Here is a 19533-nt window from a genome sequence, read left to right on the forward strand (position 1 = left end):
CGGAGCACTTGGCTGTGAGCAAGGTCCTGCTTGCTTGTCTTGCCTGGAAAGTTAGCTTAGAGATAGAGCAGTGCTTCCTGGGATGATGCTGTCAGGTATAGCTGTGAGCTTCTGTCCTTTCCATCTGAAGCCAGAGCCAGGGTTTTTGGAAAGCTTTATAAATAGCCCTTTGATATCGGAGTGGATTCGTAGTCTCCACTTCTGCCCTCTGTTGACCCACAGCCCAGCCAGGCGGTGCCTGTGACTCATGCCTCTCTGCTTGCCGTGGCTTTGAGCTTGTTTTCACCGTCTCCAGGTCTGTTTATGGGTTTCCGGTTGCCGTATCTCTATTTTTTCAGTTGTATAAATACGTTAACTCCATTGGAGAGTAGTAGTGTGATCACATAGCCTTTGATTGTTCGTTGGCTCCCTGAGTTCCATATTAACTTGTGGTTCTGAGTGCTTAGTACTTCTGTTTAGAGCATTAAGATAATTTTCAGAAATCAGCGTGTCAGTCTGTCTTCCCCTGGCCAGTCTGTGTATGAACTACTTAAGTTTCTGGGTGGGCTGCGGGTCAGTTGAGGTACCACTGGGGAGTAATCTGCTGGAAACTTCTCTCTGTTGTACCTGTCATCAGACAGGCTGCAGCATGAAGCTTCTTTACCTGTGTGACCCATCAGCTTGAGGATACTTTTGTAGCTGAGTTAAAATACACTTAACATAAAGCTGTTGTGTAACCATCACTACTGTGACCCCAGAAGAGCACATCTTGCGGGGGCCCCCCCGTGACCTTCCCCCCCCCCCAATTCCATCTCCACAAGGCAGCCAGTCTCTTTTTGATTTCACTATACTTTTATTTATTCATTAATGTGCATACACACGAGTGTCATGTCTGTGCACACTCTTGCCATGAGATCCTGGGGTTGGAGGACTGCTCTATGGAGTCTGTTCTCTCTCACTATGTGGGTTCAGGGCTTGAGTACAGGCTGTGGTGGGCGTGGCACCAGCCACCTTTACCTGCTGAGTCACCTGCACTGGGTTGATTGGTTTTGGTTTTTGTGGAATGTGGCTTTTGGGGTTAGCTTAATTGAGGTCAGGGATAATCTGTCAGTCTATCCTTCCACCTTGTAAGCCTGGGGACTGAGTTTACTAGTTGGTGCAGTCACCTTTAGAGCCACCTTGCCAGCCCTTTTGATTGTTTTTTAATTGCTCTTTTATTGAATTGTAAGAAAACAGCAGTTCTTCGTTTAGTTGGAGCAGAGAGCCTGGCCACAAGCCCACATACCTGTGGGGGTGAGTCCTACCCCCTGCTGAGCTGACTCAGCCTCACCCCCACTTCTAAGAATGTGAGGTGTTGGCTTGTGCTTCCTCTTCCGGCTCTGGCACACCCTATTTACTAGACCTTTGGTCCAAACGCTTGATTTCTGGTTCCTCCTAAAGGGAGGACCTCACTGGCTTTCTTATCGATGCTAGAGTTTGATAGTCCCTCAGCCCTTCTTAAAGAGACCATTGTTTTCTTTATAGAAAACTTTACAACAATTTATGTGTGTGTGTGTGCCTGTGTATGTGTATGCCATGTATGTGAAGTACCCAGGGAGAAGAGAAAGGGTGTCTGATCCTCTGGAGCTGGGCTCACAGGTGGTTGTGAGTCACCAGACAGTGTGGGTTCTAGGGACTGAACTGAGTCTTCTGGAGCGCAGCACTCTTAACTGCTGGGCCCTTGAGCCTTTTTTAATCCTGGAAAAATAAAAGTAATATATATTAAGAACATTCTTGATTTATTAAAAAAAAGCAAGTCCACATTTTCTTTAGTACACTCAAGTGCTCCTAATTGTCTCCAGTGAAGAGACTTGAGTTGTGGCGCGTAGGCGGAGCCATGTCATCTGAGAGGGCAAGCGCTGCGCTGCGCTCACTTCCATGGGACCTCAGCCGCTCCCTGCTGCCTTTTGCTGCTCTCCTTGCACTTCATGGGATTCTCGGCCTCGGCCTCGTGTGCTCTCTGAGGAATTGCCTTGGCTGCTTTAGTTCCTGAGCAAAGCCTTTCAGCCTCTCAGCCTTCGCTAGGTGTGATGCCAGCCACGCCTGAGCAGTTGGGGCGTGTACAAGGCCCAGCGTCTTGCTGGAAAGATCTTGACACTTAAAATATTTCTAATTTCTTTCATGGAACTTTGGGGTCAGTCCTCAGGGTAGAAGATAGCCTAGAAACTGGATATGGCACCCCCTCCCTTCCCACACAGCCCATCTTTCCTTCCTCCCCTTCCCTCTCCCCTCCCTCCTTCTCCTTTTGTTGTGTTCTGTTTTTCTTAGCCAGGGTCTTGATATAGGGCCCTGGTCAGCCTGACTTTCTAGCTTTTCTGGTTGATCTCATCTCCTTTCCTAAGCATTTTTTTTCTTTTCCTCTTTTTTTTTTTTTGTTGTTTTTGTTTTTTGTTTTTGTTTTTTTCTCCTCTTTAGCCCTTTATTTCTTCTTCCTCCAGCTATAAAAATGTTGAAGTTTTTTAAGGCTAAATCCTCCATACTCTAAGAGTGTCATCCTATCTCATGACCTGGGGGGAGGGGGCTCTCATTAACTTAATTATTTTAACTTTGAAGTTCTTTTTTTTAATGTTTATTTATTATATGTAAGTACACTGTAGTTGTCTTCAGACATACCAGAAGAGGGCATCAGAGCTTGTTATGGATGGTTGTGAGCCACCATGTGGTTGCTGGGATTTGAACTCAGGACCTCTGGAAGAGCTGTTAGTGCTCTTAACCGCTGAGCCTTCTCTCCAGCCCTGATTTTAACTTTGATTATGTTTATCTGTTTGTGTTGGGGTATGCATATGCCATTGAGTGTGGCGCTCACAAGACTGAATGCAGGAGTGGCTTCTTTCCTGCATCCAGGGAATCCTGGGAATCAAACCTAGATGGTCATGGTGGCAGTCACCCTTACCTGCTGAACCATCCTGTTGCCCGTACACATGAGAGAGGTGGGGGTGGACATGGGGGAGAGAGAGAGGGGGGGGAGAGAGGAAGGGAGGGAGAGAGAGAGAGAGAGAGAGAGGGGGGGGGGAGAGAGGGAGAGATTTTACTGCTCATCTTTTGGTGGTACTGGGAACTGATTCAGGGCTCCACATGTGCTAGGCAAGGGCTCTGCCCTGAACTACACTACATTGTCAACCTTCCGAGTTATGCTCCCCGACTTTCTGTTTTGTTTTTTGAGATAGGATCTCACTATGTGTGTCTGCCTAGGCTGGAACTCAGTCTGTAACCTAGGCTAGCTTCAAACTCAGATTCTCTTGTCTCTGCCTACTCAGTGCTGGGATTAAAGGTGCCCAGATTGTTTGTTTGTTTGTTAAAGATTATTGCAACAACCTCTAACACAGTGGTTCTCAACCTGTGAGTAGAGACCCCTTCCACAGGGGTAACCTAAATCCATCAGAAAACACAGATATTTACATTAAGACTCATAACAGTAACAAAATTAAAGTCATGAATTAGCAACATAAATAATTTTATGGTTGGAGGGTCACCACAACATGAGAAAGTGTATTAAAGGATCACAGCATTAAAAAGTCTGAAAACCACTGCTCTAATAGATTTTCAACACTTACACGTGTGTTCTGTAATCTTGTACTTAATAACATCTCTAAATTGCAGATCTCAGACAACTGTATTTGCACATCACAAGCAACTGGACCAGATGCTTAGCCTTGATGGCCTCTGGGAATAAAGTGACGGACCTGTCTTGAGCATGCGTGTTACCTGGTCACACTCATAGTCCCTTCTGTGAGAAGCTGAGTTTTCACTTTGGGCTTTAGTGAGAGGAGGTGCTATACTCACTAGTGGCTTCACAATAAATATGAAGACTTTGATGGCTCAAAACCCCGTATAATGAGCTGGGCGTAATTATGGGCACTTTTATCCCAGCACTCTGGAGGCAGAGGTAGGAAGATCTGAGTTTGAGGCTAGCTTGGGCTACTTAGTGAGTTCCAGGACTGCTAGGCACATGTAGTTAGACCTTGTGTCAAAAAACCTTATCAAAGGAAAACAAAACCAAAAAGAAGGCCCTGTGTAATCTGACTCTCAGTTGCCCATCATTGAATAAGAGAGGCCCCTAGAGGCTCATGTATTGAATGCTTAGTCATCGAATGCCTTGCTATTTGAGAAGGGTTTGCAGGTGTGGCCTTGTTCAGGGAGGGAGGGGTATCACTAGAGGTGAGCTTTGCAGTTTCAAAAGCCCACAGGAGGCCTTTAGAAACACCTTTAAAATTCACTTTTGTTTTGTTCTGGAGAGCTCTTATCTGCGTCAGGAGTTAGTTCCCTGCTGTGAGCGCCCTATGACTTAAGCCCAGTGGTCTGTGGGTCTGCCTGTGCTGGGTGCTGTTCTCTTACTAGGAGGGGTGGAGTTTTTACCAAGTCAGACCAGCTGCTCAGAGCCAGTGCCCATTGTGACCACAACAAAGCAAGCCAGAGACTGCATGGGGGAGGGGGCCACGTTTCAGACTTCCTTGGAGCTGCCTTTAGTTGAGTATTTATGAAGGGAACCTTCTTTGTTTTTGTTTTATTTTTGAGACAGATCTCACTGTAGCTGTGGCTGACCTGGAACTTGCGAGGTAGACCAGCCTGGCCTTGAACTCATCGACCTCGCTCTGCTTGTCTCTGCCATCACACCTGGCGGCTATGTAGTTTTTATAATTTTATGAAATTGAGCAGATGGGTGGGTGCCATTCACTGAGCACAGATGCCTGAGGAGAATAAGTATGAAATCGCTTTTGTTGTAAGCAGGCTGACCTGTTGAAAAAACAAAAAAGCAAAACTGGCTGGGAACTGGCAGGCAGGAGGGAGGTTAGCTAGAGAGGCAGCCCTGTAGGAGGGAATGTATGGTGACAGAGAGCTAAGAGGAGGTGCCTGAGTTATGGTGGATGCTGGTGAGGGACTGAGCAAATCCTAGAGAAGCCTGATGCAGTAGGGCGCGCAGCCGGCCCTGCAGTTGTAGACCCTGTGGAAGCAGAATTGGAGAGGGCCGGGGAGCAGGTGGGAGGTAGAGGCCGCTGCTGAAACGACTGCCTAAGTTACAGCTCTTGGAGGCTCCATTCTAAAATGCCAGCACTTTGGGATCCTGAAGCAGGGGGATCACTGTGAGTTCCAAATGCCCAGGTAAGTGTCCTGTCTCTGTAGGAGTGCCAGGGTTGTAGATCCATGCTGATCTCTTTCGTGGTTGGCCTGGGAATTGAGCCCAGGTTGTCAGCTCGTGTGGCAAGTGCTTCGCCCTGGTGAGCTGTGTTGGTGACCAGAGGAAACATTTTTCAGTATTTCATTTTAATGACTTTCCTTGTCAAGATGGATCTTAAATAAATAGCTTAGGAAGAAAGAGACAGTAACTGGGAAGGCATGCAGTGATACATTCAGGGCTTAAGTAGGAGGCTGGTTTTGATTCCTATAGAAATACGGGACACTGTTAGCATTTTAACGGTGGGGAGAAAGGACAGTCACAGCAGCCGTTGCTTCGATTCAGCAGCAGAAAGCAGAGTAATTATTACATCCTCCCCCATTGGTGAGCTGAGAGAGAATAGAGTAGTATAGTTTGAGAATCAGAGACAAAAAGTATGAGTTTGTTTTGGAGTGTGGACAGGTGGACATAGTAAGGCTTTAATAGGGTTTCTGGCCACGGTATCTTTTGAGGATCATGGTCTGTAGAGTGTTTTCTTCCAGCATTTCCTTGCCATTATAGGCATGGCTATGTTTAATATAGACTGGCATTTTGCCAGATAAGTGCAACAGGGGAGAGGGTAAAGGAGAAAAGTGTGTGCCTGGAAAATAATGTTGTGGTTGTTGTTTAAGAAAATTTAAAAATCCTTTGCTGGTCTGTGGCAGCTAGGCTGGGTGGGTAGGAAAGGGGAACGAGGTCACTCTGGACAGGGTAGAGCGTAGTGTCAGACACCAGTGGTCCAGGTCTCGAGGTTGTGGTGGTGAGCGGGCTGTCTGGGGCGGGCACAGGGGCTGTAGCTGTGCGATCTGGTGGAGGGCCTGAGCCAGGGGCCTGGTGAGAACCATGAGGAACATGGGGCAGCGTCATGGGCTGTTGTCTGTGCTCTACTTTAAGTCACTTGATGATGCAGCCTCTGGGTGGGAAGGCAGAGAGCCCCAGTGAATGGGGGCTCACCCGGGCAGTTGAGTGGGGTGCTGAGAATGACGGACACCCCGATTACTGAAGGGAAAAGTAGGCGGAGCTGTTCTGTGAGCTGAGCAAGCGAGTGAGTGAATGGATAAAGGAGTGAATGGAGGCTGGCATGCCGTCAGCCCTCACTGAATCTGTCACCCAGGAGAGGGTGGCAGGGCACAGCTGCTGAAGGCTGGCCTTGTGTGTGTCCCTAACGGCCAGCTGCGCCTGTTACTTAGGTCACACCGCTGGTTCACATGGTATTGATGGCTTCGTTTGTGCTGCAATTGCAGACAACCCCATAAAACCTAAACTATTTATTTTCTGGCGTGGTAGAGGGAAGATTTACTGATTCCTGATTTGGACAGTGGCTCTCACACTTAAGCAGGCTTTGGAATCACTGGATGACTGTAAAACACAGATTACTGGACTCCACCCAGAGTTTCGGATTCAGTGAGCCTTCGTTGGGACATTTCTTTTTTCTCTTTTCTTTTCTTTCTTTCTTTTTTTTTTTTTTATTAGATATGTTCTTTATTTACATTTCAAATGTCCCCTTTCCTGGTCTCACCCCCCCATAACCCACTAACCCATCCCCCATCCCCCCTCCCCCTGCTCACCAACCCACCCACTCCCAATTTCTGTCCTCACATTCCCCTACACTGGGGCATCAAGCCTTCTCAGGACCAAGGGCCTCTCCTCTCACTGATGTCCAACAAGGTCATCCTCTGCTGCATATGTGGCTGGAGCCATGGGTCCCTGGGAGCCCTTGGGAGTGCTGAGTGGTTCAAATTGTTCCTCCTTTGGGGCTGCAACCCCTTCAGCTCCTTTGGTCCTTTCTCTAACTCCTCCATTGGGGACCCTGTGCTCAGTCCAATGGTTGGCTGCGAACATCTACCTCTGTATTTGTCAGGCTCTGGCAGAGCCTCTCAGGAGACAGCTATAGCAGGCTCCTGTCAGCAAGCACTTGTTGGCATCCACAATAATGTCTGGGTTTGGTGACTGTATATGGAATGGATCCCCAGGTGGGGCAGTCTCCGGATGGCCTTTCCTCTGATCCACACTTTTTCTCTGTATCTCCTTCTGTGGATATTTTGTTCTTCCTTCTAACAAGGACCAGAGTATCCATACTTTGTCCTTCCTTCTTCTTGAGCTTCGTTTGGTTTGTGAATTGTATCTTGGGTATGCCAAACTTCTGGGCTAATATCCACTTATCAATGAGTGCATACCATGTGTGTTCTTTTGTGATTGGGTTACCTCACTTAGGATATTTTCTAGTTCTATCCATTTGCCTAAGAATTTCATGAATTCGTTGTTTTTAATTGCTGAGTATTACATTGTGTAAATGTACCACATTTTCTGTATCCATTTCTCTGTTGAGGGACATCTGGGTTCTTTCCAGCTTCTGGCTTTTATAAATAAGGCTGCTCTGAACATAGTGGAGCATGTGTCCTTATTACATGTCGGAGAATTCTCTGGGTAGATGCCCAGGAGTGGTATAGCTGGGTCCTCCAGTAGTGCCATGGGTTGGGGCATCTCTGACAGCTCTGTCAGGGGTGGGAAGCACGTGAGCAGCACTGCCCTTCAGGGCTCTTCTCCCTGACTCTTGACTAACCCAAACGTCCCAGCCTGCATCAGTGCCAGCCATGCGACAGGATGTCTGGGTTTTTGTCTCTGCTGGTGATGGTTCTTTGGATGAAGCTTGTTGGTGCCATTTGCTTTGGACAAGTTGTCCCCTCTGCCTCTGCACTCCTGCAAGCTTTCCTCCACCCTTGTGTCTCCCAGGGTGTCATAGCCTGGGCTTTCCTACAGCTTAAATAGAAGTCAGGGAAGGTATCTTAGAGGTCACATAGCCTCAGGGAGACTGAGGGGCTAGCCTGTGGGCTGGAAGGAAGGTGCTAGACCAGTGTGGCACTTGGTGGATTGAGTTGAACAGGGAGCAGGGGATCCAGCTGCCTTGGTGTCTGACCCCCACAGGAGCAGCGTCCATCGGCTTCTCCACAGGAAACCACACTGTGTCTGCTTACTGAACAAGTGATGAGCTCCTGTCCTTCAGCACAGCAGCTTCCAAAGGTGGTCCTGACATAGCTTCTAGAAGATGCAGATACTGTACCCGGTCGCTTGCTTGCCCTGAGCTTGTACTTCTGCAGTCACCCTTGGTCCTGGCATCTTCAGTGGGAGTCACAGATGGTCAGTACCTGTTTCTCACATCAGACCCTGACTTCGTGCTTTTGTGATGTTGTCTTCCTCAGTTCAGGTCATGGGCGTCCTTGCTCATGGACGTCAGAGATGCTCCCACCGGCTGCAGAGACCTTTCATTTTGCCTCCTGACCTCCTGCTCGTGCCTTCTGTCTGTTCCTTTGGCTTTCTCTCCCCTTGCTTTCCACGTTGGTTTCCTGTCTGCTGAGATATACCCTCTTAGCTTTAGTGCATCTCAGACTTTTCCAGCTTCGTTGTGGTGGGCAGCTGCCTCCCTCTGAGCAGCCGCACTCCAAGACTGAGAGAAGTCAAGAGTCTGGCTGTGCTTGTGTGTGCATGTTGATGCATGTACAGCCGTGTGTGCGAGTGGGTGGAGGCCAGAGGACAGCACTGGGCATCCTCATTAGCTGCTCTCCACCTCAGCCTTTGAAACAGGGTCGCTCAATGAACCTGGAGCTCGTCCATCTGCCTGTCTGACTGGCTGGGGGGCATCCAGGGGCATCCAGGTGTTGTCCTGTCTCTCACCCTCTACCGCAGAGATCTCAGGCATGTGTTGCTACATGCAGTATGTGCTGACAATCCACACCACCAGCAGAGCCATCTCTCTGACCTTTTCCTTATTATTTCTTGTTCTTCCTCCTCCTCTTCCTCTCTACCTTCCTCTTCTTTCGCCTCTCCTTCTTCCTCTCTTCCTTCCCCTCCTCCTTCTCGTCTTTTAAATGACAATCGTGCTAAGTTCATAGGTGTAAACCACCATGTTTGCTTCTTAGACTTTTAATCTGGAATGCGGAGGGACAGATGAGCAGAAAGTAGCCTTTGCCTTGAAGTAGGAAAACTTGAAGTTGGCAGATCCCTGGATTCACCACAAGAAAGTGTGTTGGCTGTGGCTATGACAGACTCAGAGCTGAGAGTCTCAGAGGACAGGAGTCTCCCCAAATCTCTGATGCAGAAGAGTCTAAGACAATCCCGTCTGTTGCCCTGCAGCTTGGATTGGGGGGGTGGGGCACAGGGTTGGCTGGAGGCCTGCTTCGATCTACTGCATCTTTCCTCTCCCCTTATCTCCATTTTATGTTTTACTTTAATGTTTGTCTGTGGTTAAGAGAAAATTGAGAGGCATAGAGAGGAGACATGTCAAAACCCTAGAGGGCAGAGATCAGAGAGAAGAACCTGATAGCTAGTATGGTGCTGCACACATATTCTCAACATGTGAGAGGCTGAGGCAGGAGGATTGTGAGTTCAAAGTCATCCTGGACTAAAAAGAAACAAGCTACATGGTATGAGAAAGCAAGAAAGCTCCCAAGCCTTCTTTTTTATATCCCAAGGCACAACAAGCAGGAAGGAAAAAAGTGCAGATTCAGGAGAGAGTTCCTAAGAGAGAAAAATCTGGAGAGTCACAGGTGAATTACCTCAGGAGTCTAAGAGATTGTGTCATGCTGGGAAAGTTCTGGGCACTTGAACCTTGCTCCTCTGATGAGACTGAAGAGCCAGTCTCAGATGTCTCCCATCTGAGCAGTAACTTCAGCAGTGGTACCTTCCAAGCTATGTTGAGCCTCGCAGGAAGTCTCAAAGATTTCTTAATTAAAAGAAGGTCCCACAAGAATGTCACTGCACCCAGAGCTCTGTGGTTTGATGGACAGAGAGAATTCCCTAGGGAAAGGCTTGTGAGGGGAGCTGTGTGCAAGGCGGGAGGCAGCTGCAGCAAGGACAGCACACGCCTTCTCCAGGACTGCTGTGGGAAGGTGGGTTCTGGGCCCTCTGGAGCTTACAGGTGACCATTGTCCGTGTGCAGTCCACAGAAGCAGAACGTCTGGCACCAGATGGGGTGGTTTCTTACAGATCCCAGAGTCTAAACTGCAGGGACTTGAAAAGGCTTGCTCTATAGCTATAGCAGTTGACCCGCTAAAGAAGGCCTAGGGCCTGCTCTGCTTGAGACCAAGGCTCCGAGGTCTCTGTTGTCGTCAGAGAAGTTCTAGTCATAAATCTATATATATCCAGGAGCCAGGGTAGAGGCCAAACCCTAACAGGAAGGCCATTGTGGAGAAATCACTCTCTGCCTTTGCTTCCTCTGGCGCATGTTCTCTATTTATTGAACTTGGGAGGGAAACAAGGGCCAGTGAATGACCAGTCCTCCTAAGATGCTCTCCCAGTGAATGCATCACTTCAGCCAGCATGAGCTGCTGCTATGCACTGGCCATCCTAGACTCTAGGACCCAGGTATGGACAGAACCAAATTCCGACCACTAGACATTTCCTTCTCAGAGAAGGTGACACTTGAGAACTTGGTTTGGGAAATGATTAGGTCACAGGGGCATAGCCCTTTGGATGGGATCAGTGCCCTTTTTTGTTTGTTTGTTTGTTTGTTTGTTTTTGTCTTTTGTTTTTTTGAGTCAGGGTTTCTCTGTGTAGCCCTGACTGTCCTGGAACTCACTTTGTAGACCAGGCTGGCCTCGAACTCAGAAATCCGCCTGCCTCTGCCTCCCAAGTGCTGGGATTACAGGCAGGTGGATTTCTGAGTTCGAAGCCAGCCTGGTCTACAGAGTGAGTTCCTGGACAGCCAGAGCTGTACAGAGAAACCCTGTCTCTCAAAAACCAAATCCAAAAAAAATAAAAATAAAAATAAATCAGTGCCCTTATAAGAGACCAAGGACTTCATTTGCACACTTGAAGGTCGAACTTTCTGTGTGCAGACAGAGCCAACCAGATTCCTAATCTGCATCTGTCATGGTCCTAGCCTGCAGAAGGTGTATGTTTAAAAGCCGTCTCTGCTGTGCTGTTTGGCTTTAGCAGCCCACGGACTAAATAGCTTTGATTTTTATTCTAAGATGGAAATCTGGTGGAGAGAAAGCTTTGAGTGTAAAAGGAAGACCTCAGCCTCAATGTGGCGATCAGGGAAGACAGTTCATGAAGGCTCTGAGACAGGGCTAGCAAGGTGTGACAGACTCACGGATGGCGCACAGTGGCTGTCTAGACCCAGTGAGAGGATGGAGCTGCTGTTCCTGAAACGGCTGGCCCTGACGTTGTAATCCTCTCAGGAAGTAACTACAGAGCGCCAGGGAGAAAAGGTTTGCTGAATCCTGCTTCCTTTATATTCTTTATCCTCTGTGATGGTTTCGTTTGCATTTTTGGTTGGGTTTGTTTTCTCAGTTATTTTTGAGAGAAGTATGATCACAGCATATAAATATTCAGAGACATTTGCCAGTTGATGTGGCCAGAGGTATTAGATCCTTTAGGTCCAGAAGAGCCTTTGGTATGAAGATATATGGACATATCTCTTCTCGTGTTCTGTTGATTTCTTAGCTATAGTCACTACAAATTTGTACATTTAAAAAACAAACTTTTCCCATTTCTTGGAGGTACAGAGGGCCTGCGCTGCTTCTGAAGGGCTGCAGAAAGAGTGCCTGCTTAGCTCCTCCAGCTTTCTAATGGACCAGTCACTCCGTAGAGCACATATGCCATTCTCCCTCTTTTGGTGACCTTCTTCCCATCACCTGCTTTCAAGGACAGTAACTGAATTTAGAGTCCATAATGGGATCGAATCTGAGACTTCTGTTCCTGATTATGAGTGTGTTCAGGGGTAGCAGAGATTAGAACCTCAGGGCACATTTTGTGAGATAGTTTACCTCACAGGTCATTTGGGATTAGTTATACTTGATGCTGAGACAGGAACTATTAAAATACTTAGAAAAGATCCATTATTGAACTATTTATTTCTAAAGAATTGTACACTAAGTTCATTTAAAGATTTAAAGGGCTGGGTTTGATGGCACATACCTGTAATTCCAGCACTTGCAAGACTTGAGGCTACAAGTTCAGAGCCAGCCTAGGCTACACATGGAGAGCACCAAGGACAGCTCAGGTTACATAGGAAAATCCTGTTTCTAAAAATAAAAGCCAACCAGAAAATGAGACTTAAAGAAAGATAAGATTATTTACACTATCTTTTTAAAAAATATTTTTATATATTGTGTGCATGTGTGTGTTTTGTTTGCATGTATGTACACACTTTGTTCCTAGTGCCCAAGGACATCAAAAGAAGGTATTGGATCCCCTGGAACTAGAGTTATGGATGGTACTGAGTCACGATGTGCGTGCTAGGAATTGAACCTGGGTCCTCTGCAAAGAGCAGCCAGTGCTGATAACTGCTGTGTCCGCTCTCTAGCCCCCAATCTGCCTTTTTTTTTTTTAACTGAAGACTGGGCTATAGTAGTATAAAATTCATGAAAGAGTGAAGGACGAGATGCTGTGGGACATTGTATTGATGCAGAGGATTAGTACCTGCAGTTGTTGGGAAACCCGGGCAGGATGAAGTAGACCTTGCTCATGCTCTAAGTTTAAGGTTTTGCCATCTATGACAGCAGTTTATCAGGCCAAAAGCAACAGACCTAGGCCCCTGAGCTTTAGCCACGGCTGGGCGAGTCCCGCTTCCTCCACCAGCTTCCTCCGTCAGCACTTTGTATAAGGCTGGGTCCAAGGTGCCCAGGAGGCATGTGGCACTATGACTGCTATCCTGTGGGTACATTCTTCAGTGATGAGCCAGCAGTATGTGCCTCTTAAACTCACAAGTAAACTCTATGGGCTGTTTATCAAAGGAAGTCCAGTCCCCAGTCTATCACAATGATAGGCCATATCAGTGTTAGCATGTACTTAACCAAAATCCCATGGCAACAGTACACAGTTGGAGCCGATGAGTGCACAGTCCTGATGGCTTTGACAGCCCTCCAGGTGTTGTAAGGAAGTGGTGCAGTTGGCAGCAGGCAGATGAGTCAGGGTCTGGGCCTTTCCTGCCCAAGACTAAATGTAATGGGAAGGTCAGGTTAGAGATGGTTCACACAAGAGCTGGTACAATTGTCTTGCTTCTTCAGAGCAAGCCTTGGAAGGCATGGTTTGACAGCTATCTGGACACAGTGGGAGAAGTTTAAGGCAGAGACTTTGTTTGTTTGTTTGTTTTTTGGTTTTTTGGTTTTGTTTTTTGAGACGGGGTTTCTCTGTGTAGCCCTGGCTGTCCTGGAACTCACTCTGTAGACCAGGCTGGCCTCGAACTCAGAAATCCGCCCGCCTCTGCCTCCCAAGTGCTGGGATTACAGGCGTGTGCCACCACCGTCCTGCTAAGGTAGAGACTTATAGACTAAGCATTAGCGCTTTGGTGCCAATGACCACCTTGAAGATAGGCTCTTTCCCTGTCTGTACCTTCACGTCCCAAGCAAGCAGGTCCAGGAGGTCTGCCAAGCAGGTTGTGATGCCTCTAGAAGCATGGTGACATGTGGCCCACCAGCCCTCCACTGTAGGCCTTCCCTGGGTCATATAGGCACTTTTGGTGAAATGTGGAGGGCATTGGTGGCAGCCCAAGTGCTGGTCCATCAGTCATTTATGTGCCCAGGGAGTGGTTCTGAGTATTCTTTGAAGATGGGTACTACTCCTCTAATGGGCACTTTCGTGTCTGCTAAGAGGGAACACAGCCACAACACTGTTCCCAGGGCAGGAGCCTATGGTAAAGCCACCATGCTTTTGGGATGAGCACAGCACAAAAAATGTATATACATCATTTCCTTTGACTAAGTGGTCCCAGTCCTGATGTGGCTTCCCAAAGTAGTTGTTTCTTTGTAGAAGTTGAGAGTTTTAATTTAGGACAGAAGATGAACTTCCACAAGCCTGCTCTACCCATGTGTCATTGTTCTGGACTGTGGCAGCAGCAGATTCACTAGGAAAGCAGACTGCACCCTGTGCAGCTGACAGGGCTCACTGGACAGTGTGGTGCGTGCACCAGAGGCTGTGGATGCCCGGCTCAGACCATGGAAAGCCCTCAGGGGGACATTGCATTGTGGGGCAGGAGCTGTCCTGGAATTTTCTGGCCTTCATCTGGTATAATGTCATGCTCTTACGTTGGGGGAAAGGGTGCTATGGCTTGCCCTCTACAGGGCCTTTGTGCTCCCTATACCTGGCCAGGTCCTCCTGCTGCCTGAGTGGACTGCTGAGCTTCCCTGCCCCTTATTTGGTAGAATGTCTGGGATCCCTGTCCAGGGAGGACACAGATCCTGTGGCTGTCATGGCCACCCCTGCTCACCTTGGCCCTAACCCTTCTTTCTCATATTACAGCAGAAAAAGTCCTACCTGGAGCGGAGCGTTAAGGAAGCTGAGGACAACATCCGCGAGATGCTGATGGCTCGGAGGGCACAGTAGGAGCTGCTGGGAAACTACTTCCCTTCTGATCCCTCCCACGCTGTCAAGGCAGGGGCTGTGCAGGGTGCTGCCCTCCCTCTGCCCAGCGGCCCCCTCTCTCCATCACCGAACCCCTCAGGTTCCAACCGAATGTCTGCCAACCCCTGTCCATGACACTCTTCTTTCCTGGGGCAAACCAGGAGCTCTCAACAAAGGGAAGACTGGAGGGCAGACGGAGAAAGCTGTCCAGTTGGGCCTGTCACTAGGCATGTGGGTTAGACCAGGTTAGACCAATAAAAAGCTATGTCTTACTCTATAACATCTGCTTTTCTCTGCCCAGGGAGGGAGAGGCAAGTGTCTTCCTCAGCTTGTGTCCCCTTTTTCCTCCTCTTTCTGTCCTCTGACAGGTGCCTCATGGCGCCTCTGTAGAGCAGAGGAGGAAGAAGACAGGTTGATAGGTGAGGGGAGCAGAGCCACAGCTGGCTTCAGGGCTCCTTCCCTGCTTTCTCCCCAGAAATCCAAAACAAAGTTCACTAGCAAGCAGCATCTCCGGGCTGTGTCTGGCTGGCTGGCCCTGGTGCGCCCGTGGCCCTGCCTCCGTGCTCCCTGCACGCTCTGTCTGACAGCTCCACAGGCGGCTTTCAGGAACTTGACTGCAGGTCAGTTAAACACAACTGTGACTGAAAACTAGATGTAACTTAAGTATTTGGAACAGAAACTACTAGTAAACACTCAGAGCTCCCTTCCTGTTGCCCTGCACTTGGCCATCGGACAAACTCCTGACACAGTTGCTGAGTCAGCCAGGGTGTTGTTATTTGGTGGTGGGCTTTAATTGGGAGCACTGATCCAGTGTGTAAAGATATAAAGTTGTTTCTCTCAAGACATGATCGACTCATTCTCCACACACACACTCCTTTGAACCCTGCCTTCCATGGCTGCTTTAGATGGACAGCCGCCAGGGCTGTCCTGGTGCTCTGTTGCCAAGGATACCCTGACAGCTTAGCGACACCCTGTGGCTGAATGTGAGAAGAACAGGCTGGTTAGCTAATTTAGGAGTGGGGGAGCAGGAAGAGCCTCTGATCTGTTTACTCTGTGATTATGAGTCCTGGAGAGCAGCCCTGGGCAGTCCACAGTCACCCAGAGGTCCCTTTCCCAGGGCCTGAGCAAAAGCGGGTCTGAGCTGTGTTGGTAAATATGCCCACCCGAGCCATCTCTGACACTGGGCCGTGGACAGCTCTTTTAGGAGGTCGCCAGAGTAGAAGAAAAGTTCCTCTTTGTGAATTGGACAGTAGGTACCACAAGGTGACCTGCTTACATCCTACAAGCCTTGGTGGATGGAATATAACAGAATCTAGGAGATAGAGTCACAGCCTCAAGGTGGTTTAGATTACCGGGAATAATTCAGACAGCCAGATTTTGGACAGATTTATTGAAACAGAGGGTGTGAGCAGAGAGATCTAGTGGTGTGTCACATATTGCCATTACCTTGAGTGTATAATTTAAACATTATAAATATATATTTCATAACTAAGCCTTTGGCCAAAAAAAAGGTAAATTATTTAGCACATTTGTTAAAGATCAGTAAGAAATGAGTTTTGAACATTAAAAAGATCAAGTCACAGTTACAGCAGTAACCCTCACTAATCTAAAACTCCGTAGGACTGAAAGTAGAGGTGTCTGCGCAGAGCTAGCCACTTAGAGCAATCAGAAGAGATGGGACCAGGCACACCTATCGGAGGTGGCACAGAGCAGCCAAGCAGAAGAGCTGGGCTCATCAGGCGATCAGGTGAGCATGTCCCAGAGGCAGCAGCAACACAGAGCAGTCCAGCAGGCTGTGAGGCAGGTAGACGGGCCCAGGTCATCTCGTCTTTGGTCTTCCACCACATACACTGGAAAGAGAAGGAGGGGAGAGTGAGACAGGTCCAGTACACAGCTCAAGCCCGCAGTCACCTTCCAGGACCAGAGAAGGGCAGCCTGCCTGTCTCTCCTGTGCTTGCCGAGGATGCGGAGGAAGGCCGGCCTCTCTTCTCCCATCATTCAAGAGGACAACCGTTTTCCTCCTAGGGACACTATAGACCAATAACCACGGCAGTGAAGCTGGTGATCAGTGAAGCCCTTTAACAGCTGATCAGCTAGGAAGCACCATCCCCGACACTACATGGGTGTGTGTGGTCGGGGGCACTCCTGCAGATTCAACTAAGACATGCAGAATTCAAATCTGTATTTTAAAGGAATGATCAGGAATAATAAAACCAAAACAAACCAAGTGGTGGCACATGCCATTACTCCCAGCTCTCAGGAGGCAGAGGCAGGAGAATATCTGAGTCTCGGGACAGTCAAAGCCACAGAGAGACCAAACAACAACTCCCTCCCCATAAAAACAAAAACTTGAGTGTTACTCAGTTGCAAATTACACTGTAAAGATGTGCAGCAGGAGTGCAGACTGCTGGAGGCCTTCAGAACGGAGCTGCGAGCCTCAGCCTACACTAGATACCTTGGTTTCTCTTCCCCTAGGGTGAGCTCTATGGTGGGTAGGAGTTGGCAGCTACTTGTTTAAGCTTAAACCCCTCATCAGATCCATACCTTTAAACTTGCACAACACAGGAATTTGGATTTTATGAATCAGACCAGTTCTGCAGCGGGCCTCCGGCTCTAGTCTTGTGTTTTCTATTTTTACACCTTGGCAGCTCTGGGGCTGGTGTAGGAGAGTGCACTGGCTTATTAGGATCTGACACAGGTTTAACCCAAGACCACTCAGCTTTCAGCCCTCAGGGAGGCTGCTCACCATGCCAAGACTTAGTGAAAAGCCCACCACACAGTGCTATCTGGCCCTCAGCCTTCCTGAGGGACAGGCACTGGGCGTAGTCCTACTTCCCCTGGAGACTTTCTCCCAGCCCCGGGCACAGGGCCTTCCCTCCTGTGAGAACCTGTGGACCTTGAGCTCGCTCCGCTGCAGCAGCACCAGTGCCCAGTCCTGCTTGCTGCACTGCTTCTCCATATCAGCCAAGGTCACTGCTGCCAGGTCTCACCTCACCAGTTCCTGGAAACCCGGGGACCTAGGGCCTTCCTGCTTACCCCTCCCAGGCTGCTGACAAGATGCCCAAGGCACCCATTTCCAGAAGACAGTCCTCCAAAGCTCTTCTGACGCCCCCTCCTTGTCAACAGACGCTAGGAGGATGGGATGGGGTCAAGGGTCTGAAAGTCTCCTACCCGCCTCTGGCTTTCAAGTTAACCAAAGCAGCAGTAACTGACCCAGAAGCAAGGTGGAAGGAAGGCCTTCCAGAGCCTCACAGCATGGGCTGGGGGCCTAGAGATGGGAAATCTTCCAACAGCATTTTCTAGACACCCACCTGCTCACGGGAGAAAGGCCTTGTGTTCCCAGAGGGTATCTACTGACTAGCATAGCCTGGCCTCCGCCTCAGGCTTCTCTATCCACCCAGGAGGCTCGCAGTTCTATATTCTATGTTGCCTCTGTCCCCGTCACCTCTATGAGGGAATCTGCCTTGAGAATTCTCACACCTTCCCACTATCATTTCAGTCACGTCTCCTGTGCTCAGCAGGCATGTCCTGAGTGCCAGGTGGTCATGAGCAGGTAGTGCAGGCGTGCTGTGCCCGGTCAGATGCACTGTCCTGGTAGCTGCCTTTTACAGCCAGAGCAGAGTGCACTGCTGAATACCTCAGGTAAGCTATGCTAGCTTATGCTGTGAGACTGTCCCTCCACTCCCACCCTCTCAGTTTTTCTACTTAAAGAAAAGGAGGAGAGGGCGTTGGGAGTCAAGAGCAATGGGTAGGTATGGGAGCAGGCTGCTCCTGGCCTGGAAAGAGGTTGTGGCACTGTAGAGCTTGTATAGTTTGATCCTCCTTGGAGATCAAGTGCCCCCCTGTGGCCAGACTTGAGACAAAAGCACCATTCTAGGTCCTGCGATACACTGGCTTCGTTCATTTCAATCAAAGGACTAACCTTATTAGCTCATTAAGGTCACAGATTATTCTGTTTAACCATTAGTAGGGGCCTCTGTATTGGTCCCAGGCAAGAGAGTCTGTGAGGCTCTATTCCCAGGGATTAGGCTAGGGCGACATCAGATGTAGACTCCTTTATTGCTTTGCCTCTTATCAAAGCCATCCTTCCACTCTGAACCAGTTGTCAGCCATCTTGGCCCCAGCCTGGTATAGAGTCTTCAGAAGGTCAAGGACCTAGAACTCTGCCACCTGGGTATAAATACAAGAGTTGGTGGTGGGGTAGGGACCCAGAGGCCTTGGGTGCAGAGCAAGTTCTGGAGGACTCCGATGGTTGTAGGCAGGGCAGTTACCCACCTTGTCTTTATGCTAGATGGGCCATGCCATGAGGCACACAGTCTCCTGTGACCAAGTGCCTATCCACCAACCCCTGGGTCTTTCTCCAGGCCACTTGACATATCACACCAGAAGCCCCTTGGTTCCGGGATAGTCTCCAACCTCATGGGCTTCATTTACAAGGGCAAGCTATAGGCAAGTAGGACAGGGCAGGATGAGTCACCAGAATGTGAGTGGAGGCTTCAGGTGATGTCAGCCTGACATCTGAAACTCTACTCTGACCTTCTAAATGATTAATGAAAGGTTCTGGTGTGCTGGTAGTTCTACAAGTCCTTGTGCAAGCTTGTGAGTACATCTGAACTGTCTGGCCTGAGCACGGAGGAGAGGCAGGCAGGCAGGCAGTCCACACCATGGCTTTTCTGCAAGGAGCAAGAACCTTCAGCAAGAAGACTGCACCTCAAAGTGTTAGGTTCCAGCCCAGAGACAGTCCTTGGAGGGGTTCGTTCTCGACTGTCAGGAGCACACAGGCACAGTGCCCCGTGAGGAGTGCCACCAGTGGAGTCTTGGTTGCCACTGCCCACATAAGGCGTCTAGACAGATGGCAGCTAACTAGCCTTCCTGAGATTACAGAAGATTCGAGAATGCTTCTCAACCATGTAGACCAAGAAGCAGATAAAAGGAGAAGTCTTAAGTGTTACCATTATAGTGCCTCAAAACACAATGGCTTGTACCCCACCCTCATATGGGCAAGAGGAGGACATACAGGC

The 19533-nt window shown here is 48.9% G+C and overlaps 1 protein-coding gene across 4 annotated transcripts in view; it reads left to right on the plus strand.

The window, feature by feature from the left end:
- The window catches only part of Pfdn1 (prefoldin subunit 1), a 53919-nt gene extending 39127 nt beyond the window's left edge, over positions 1–14792 (plus strand). For 2 of the 4 annotated variants that reach the window (XM_052155485.1, XM_052155486.1), the window contains one exon: positions 14411–14792. In XM_052155485.1, the coding sequence (XP_052011445.1) occupies positions 14411–14494 (84 nt within the window). In that variant the 3' untranslated portion in view covers positions 14495–14792. Of the gene's footprint in view, positions 1–8095; positions 8309–14410 lie in introns of all 4 variants that reach the window. The other 2 variants (XR_007973015.1, XM_052155487.1) reach the window with 2 other exon arrangements.
- The last annotated feature ends 4741 nt before the right edge of the window (positions 14793–19533 follow it).

The sequence above is a fragment of the Apodemus sylvaticus genome, chromosome 13, assembly GCF_947179515.1.
Source record: "Apodemus sylvaticus chromosome 13, mApoSyl1.1, whole genome shotgun sequence".
NCBI classification, from domain to species: Eukaryota; Metazoa; Chordata; class Mammalia; order Rodentia; family Muridae; genus Apodemus; species Apodemus sylvaticus.